The 6,682-nt window shown below is 38.5% G+C and overlaps 1 protein-coding gene across 1 annotated transcript in view; it reads right to left on the reverse strand.

Moving 5' to 3' along the window:
* LOC132125016 (beta-2-syntrophin-like) overlaps positions 1-2,666 on the reverse strand; it is a 17,173-nt gene extending 14,507 nt beyond the window's left edge. The window contains exon 1 of the mRNA XM_059536218.1: positions 2,043-2,666. Within this exon, the coding sequence (XP_059392201.1) occupies positions 2,043-2,583 (541 nt within the window). The 5' untranslated portion in view covers positions 2,584-2,666. The remainder of the gene's footprint in view (positions 1-2,042) is intronic.
* Between the last annotated feature and the right edge of the window lie 4,016 nt (positions 2,667-6,682).

The raw sequence follows: 6,682 nt of genomic DNA on the forward strand, positions 1-6,682 counted from the left end.
CATCGAGCTAATTTGTTTATTTATTAACTTCAATATATGCATAGTAAGAGAGTGAAACAACTCCAGGGTAATGATAAAAGTATCCTAATGTTAGTGTAATTTATTAACTAATAAGGCTATATCTTTGTAGACAAATAGCATAAGAATGTTCTAAAATATTTTTAATAAGACTAAATTTGTATTCGGAATGGAATCGTGTGTGAATGGTTATTTATATATTATATACACACACACACACACACACACACACAACCTAAGCATGCCACCTTACATCAGCTTACTTCATGGAAACTGAACTTCTCATAAATGTTATGTCTGTTCTGCAAGCTGCTATTTATTATGGCTGGACGAATTGCTTTCCATTTCACTCTCAGAAGAACTGTGGTCTGTACAAGCATCCTGTTCTTATCAGCTTCACCGTTCATGGCTGATTTAATCACTCATTGCTGCTGCTCACAACACCTTGAGAAGCTACGCTCATCTGACATGCATCTGATAATAATCATTCACCAGAAACTGAACTGACTGGTTTATAATGCACATCTCTGACTCTGAGCAGGTCTAGAATTTGCTGTACTGTTGTTTTGCCACATCATGGGATTATTTCTGAGCCATTTAATGATCTGATTAGATCCACCAGGGCCATCAAACAGCTTCAGCTCTCATTTTAATTAGGCCGGTGCCACAGAGGATAATGTATGTTCGAGCAGAGCCTATCCCATGAGACACTGCTCCACACATCTGACTGTCAGCCTGCAGATCTCTGATCATGATGCAGTGCTGCCGAACAACACGTGTCCAACCACTGACAACACGGGCCGCCGTCAGCAGACGCTAGCAGTATATAATGGGGCCTGTAAGTATTTTGTCCTGAATAATAGTATAATCTCCAGCGTCTCCCATCTAATAATTGCAAAGATGGATTGTGATATTTAATGTGGCCTGATCACTGTAGCCTCCTCAGCTCAAGCAGCACATGAACTGATCATCTCCCTCTTTACTACTAGTTGCAAAAGAGAATAAACATCAATGAACATCAGAAAAAAGTTTGAATGAAACAGCTGGCATACAACTTATCATGTTTCGTGTAATCACTCAATCAGTCAAAAAAAGTTCAGAAATGATGCCTCAGGAAAACCATTCAATGACCATAGATTAGATCAACGTAGGCTTCGGTTTCACTTTTAAATTAATTTGTTTTGGTTTGACATTTATATTAAGCCTAAATACTACTTTAGAGGATTTGTTGTGGAAAGAATGAATCTAAAATAGCCTGTGTTTTTAATGTAAGCATTTTGCTGTATTTACCAGTATTTTAGCCTAATTAAATGTGCATATTTAGCCTAATTATAAAGTGACATACAGCCTACTACTTTAGGCTGTTTTTCCCTCTCAAAACACTTATAGGAGTAGTGTTTTTTTTTTGTTTGTTTGTTTTTAATTCATGCTGCAAGCATTTGTTAATATCTTGAATGGCTTATTTAATGTCTGGTCAAAATCTAGAAGAGATGATGCTGTAAGCGCAAGTACCAGATCAAGACTCTCTGTGATTGTTTTGAGTAAAGAAAACATTGTACTTTATTATTTTTATTATAGGCAACAGAAAAATAATAGTAAAAAAAATTACGTTATTAACCGTTGTTATTTTTTTTCCGTTCAAAGTTTTCACTTCTGGCATCTGGAGAAACGTTAATGAACATATGCTGTTAGTGCAAAATAAATGATCGTATTATTATCAGAAAACACCTAAATTCATGCACTGTCAATCTTATATCCAATCATCAGTTGTGATTTTTAAATGTTAATGTAACTCACACTTAACCCCCAAATGAACTTCTGTTTACTAACATGAATGCAGTCTTAACTCAACGAAACAATAATTAAAGTACATTAGAAAACCTATTCAGTCTATTCGTAGTGCCAGACTAAAAGTTATGAACGTTGTGTCATTATCGATGATAAAAACGCCGTTTAGTATAAGTGAGAAGTTCAGCGCTCCGTGCGGGCCTGCACAATCCCCGCGGCTCGAGTGATCGGCTTACCCTCCAGCGTCACCTCCTTCCCGGCCTTCTTCAGCGCCTGCACCGCCGCGTCGTGCGTGGCGTCGCGGAGGTCGCTGCCGTTGACGGAAATGATCGCGTCGCCGACCCGCAGGGCTCGACTCTGATCCGCAGCTAAACCGGGGAAGATCTTCGATATGAGGATGGGCATACGGTTCTCCCGTCCCCCTTTAATACTGATCCCCAGTCCGCCGGACTCCTGCTTGACTATCCGAACCCTCCGAACCCCCTCCGGCCCCGCCGGGTCACAATAACCGCTGGACTCCGAGTCGGACCCGTTGACCCGACCCGGACAGTCGTGTTGCCCGCGGCTCTGATAAACATCTCGGTTCTGTTCGTTGCCATTAGACACGCCGTTCCTTGTCTGAGAGCCGTGTTCGGAGTGTCCCGCGGGCCCGCCCGGTTCGCCCTCCGCCGTCAGGGTGAGCGTGTCCCGCGTGAGCTCCGCGGTGACCCGGACCCAGCGGTCGCTCAGCAGTAGGTCCAGATGACCCTGTTTCTCCGCGCGGGTCCACACGGCCATGATCAAACTTTAACTCATCATAAAGTTTACCCTCGCTCGACACACCCACTCACACGCGCAGTTCCCCAGAGGAAGGAACAGGAACAGATTGTGTGTCTGTTGTAGAAGTTAAAGAAGTTAAAAAGTTAAATCATCGGTGTATTTCTGCAGCGGCTTGAATCTGTGATCACTGCACGATAAAAAAAATATATATAAATAAATAAAAACTATACAATTAAAACACCCTCCTTAGATCGGACTGCGGAGATAACCATAAGATTTATATGTACTTAATTATTAATGAGATGGGCGGTGAATTAAAACTATTTTTCTTCCCTCCCACAGAAAGAAAGGCCAACAAGACACCCTGTGCTGTGATCTCACTAAAGTTAACTTTACCCTGGTGAAATCACTGCAACGCACTTTATATATTTTGTGCATTTTCCTTTTGCTGAGAATATATATATATATATATTTAATTATTCCCCACCATTCATTTATAATTAATTAGATACAAATATAATCTCTTTTGTAAAAGGACACCACACTGGATGATAACACACTAGTTTTCAATAAAAACGAAAACAGATAGATAGATAGATAGATAGATAGATAGATAGATAGATAGATAGATAGATAGATAGATAGATAGATAGATCTAATTACATATATAATTATCAAAATGAAAAAAATATATATATATAATATAACGTGTGTAGGTGTGTGTGTGTGTGTGTGTGTGTGTGTGTGTGTGTGTGTGTGTGTGTGTATATATACAGTAAAGAGCAAAAGTTTGGACACACCTTCTCATTCAAAGAGTTTTCTTTATTTTCATGACTATGAAAATTGTAGATTCACACTGAAGGCATCAAAACTATGAATTAACACGTGTGGAATTATATATGGAATTATATACATAACAAAAAAGTGTGAAACAACTGAAAATATGTCATATTGTAGTTTCTTCAAAGTAGCCACCTTTTGCTTTGATTACTGCTTTGCACACTCTTGGCTTTCTCTTGATGAGCTTCAAGAGGTAGTCACCTGAAATGGTCTTCCAACAGTCTTGAAGGAGTTCCCCGAGAGATGCTTAGCACTTGTTGGCCCTTTTGCCTTCTGTCTGCGGTCCAGCTCACCCCTAAACCATCTCGATTGGGTTCAGGTCCGGTGACTGTGGAGGCCAGGTCATCTGGCGCAGCACCCATCACTCTCCTTCTTGGTCAAATAGCCCTTGATGCCTTCAGTGTGACTCTACAATTTTCATAGTCATGAAAATAAAGAAAACTCTTTGAATGAGAAGGTGTGTCCAAACTTTTGGTCTGTGCTGTATATGTATATATATATATATATATATATATATATATATATATAAAAGAAAATAGTAAAAACTAATCGTGATTACTATCCATTTAAGCTGTGATTAAACTTTACTGTATTTAAGTCAAATGTTTGGTAAATCAATACAGCACATATGTGTCATCAGCTGTAAATAATAGTGACTCAGTAAACAATGCTGACTTTTCTCATTTGCTCTAAAGTGTTACTCTTATTCTGGCCCACATCGTACAGATTTTTTCATCATTTCACTGTGTTTGTGTGCAGGTTAGCATTAGACATCTTCATTATTATTTATAATAATCACACAATAACAGTATTGCACCCACATGTGGCCCTTGTGTGAAAACATCACATGCTGGAGAGAGCACTCGATTTGTGGCATCGGTTTTATTGCAGATTTAGACCTTACCAAATAAGAGTGAGTTAAACGTGTGAATCAGAAGGCCACTTCATTAGTCTGCCCAGAATAAGATATCAGCTTCATTCTGGCCTTCACTATCACAAACCAGCCTGACTCAGTCCCAAGGTGATTACATCACCCTCTGGTGCTAAATAGAGCTAAATCCCAAAGCATAAAAATACATTTGCTATTAGATATGAGAAATATGCATTTACAGATGTACTGTAAAGGATGTCTCATATGAGCACGACAGTCCTGGCTCAGGTATATAGCATTATACTCAAGCTAAAATCAAGAAAAGATGCAAAAGGATTGTCTTTTCGTTGTTAGCCTTCAAGCATTGCATCCCTTAATCTATACATGTGGTGGTTAGATGTACATAGTGCAGCAAGGGGGATATTCACATGTGATCCACATCTCTATCCTCTAAAACTGGCAAATATTTCAGAGGAAAACTGCAGCCTGCCAGCTGGAAGCTTTGTGTAGAGTGTAAGGAGGAGCTGATACATTCTTTTACTCATCCTACAGAAAGCGTGTTGTTGTGATGTGGGATGTGGATGCTTCGAGGTTGTCCTTTTATTGTATTTGGGTGTGTTGTTGATGATGTCCAAGCTCATGCAACTGGAGGAAATGACATCAGCCACAAACTTTGTGCAGTCCGAGCACACATCTCAGGTTGCAGCCTGCGGCGGGGAAACTCTTCCTCCACAGAGTGTCTGGATAGAGAGCACAAAGTCCTACAGACAAACAAACAAACTTTTAGCATTTTCTAAAGTCATTTAACGTTTGTAAAATGCCAGCACTCCAGTTGAATGTAAGGGATAATGCATGCATGGCTAGCTGTGCCTTTAACGATTTTAAGCCAAGAGCCACCCTACGTTTAATGTGCAGCCATGTGTCACCTTGCTTTTACCTTGCTCATTTGCCAGCATTTAAAAGCTAAAGCTGTGAATGTTGTTTCACAGCCCATTATTTGTCCGGAAGGGTAAAAATGATGGTTATTTTCATCAGTTACAGAAAATAACTGCGCTGCAAAATTCCTCAACTATGAAATTAATTCAATTTCAGCTGTGCAGCTCAACTGACAACAGTGGCTCTATTCAGCTCAATTTAGGTCAGTGTTGATTCAATTTAGTTCATTATCAGTGTGAATGTCATCAGTTATGAAACAAACGGTTCTACTGTAAAGTCTTTCTATAAAGAGTCAGTTCAATAACAGTTTAATAACAGTGCAAAGTTAATCAAAACAAGAAACAAGATCAATTTGAGTACAATGTACATTATGCAAATGTCTTGTAAATGTATATGTCACCTCTGTGTAAATAAGCATTATGTCAGATGCAGCTTCTGTTTATTTATTTATTTATTTTGATGTTGGAAGAATATTATTGGTCAATTCAAAGTTGCGACTTGTAGTTCCAACAAATGTAGTTCCAATGCTAATTTCTGGCCAGCACAGACGGTGTGAAATGTGGCTGTAGACACACAGCATATATTTACTCACAAGACTTCACTCTTGTGACTCTTCACACTGCTGTGAAATCCCACAGTGTACATGGGAATGTGTGCCATCTTTATGTAAGGAATTTTCATCTGTTAAAGGGACAAAATAAAGCAGAATCACTTCTGGTGTTTGTGACATTGCTTTTACTGCTGAAACGGCAGTGTCATAAAAAAAATAATTTAGAAAAGGAAGCCCTTAGCACTGGTCCTCAGATGGTAGGAGAGCAGATGGGTAATAATAGAAGAATGCAGCCAAACATATAATTAATGCATAGCAAAATAAATAAACGTATTAACTTTTGGAGGTTTTCTCATATCATCTGTTGCTGAAGTCTGTGAGGCTGTGATTCCAGTCCAGCTCTACTGTACTTTGGAGTAAATCCATCTGTTACTTGCTAAAAGCAAAATGCAGATGCCAACATGGAAAAGCTGTGTGATAAGTCATGATATGTGAATGAGTTACTGACTGACAATGTGAATGTCATTTGTTCTGTATTTACAGCTGCATTGAAGCTAGATTTAATTGTTCAGTGTTTTGTAATTTAAAACTATTGTTAAATGTTTTGCAGATGAAGTATTCCTTATCTGAATTTGTAATCTTCACTCTTCAGACTAATATAAAAATTATAACTAAACTTTGTTTGGAGTACTGCTTGTGCACAATGCACATTTCTTTCTTAATATTAAGCCTAACATGGTTTAATGCCACTATTGATGTTGTTTGTGTGATCTTTGAATAATATAGGTCTTTATTTGCAAGATATTTACATTTACTTGCAATAGTTCCACTTTAGCACAATCAAATATACTTCAGTATATCTTAAGTTCAGCGATTCGTCACTACTTCTTCACAATTAAAATGCATTAAACACAAACCTA

This window comes from Carassius carassius, chromosome 43 (genome assembly GCF_963082965.1).
Source record: "Carassius carassius chromosome 43, fCarCar2.1, whole genome shotgun sequence".
NCBI lineage: Eukaryota > Metazoa > Chordata > Actinopteri > Cypriniformes > Cyprinidae > Carassius > Carassius carassius.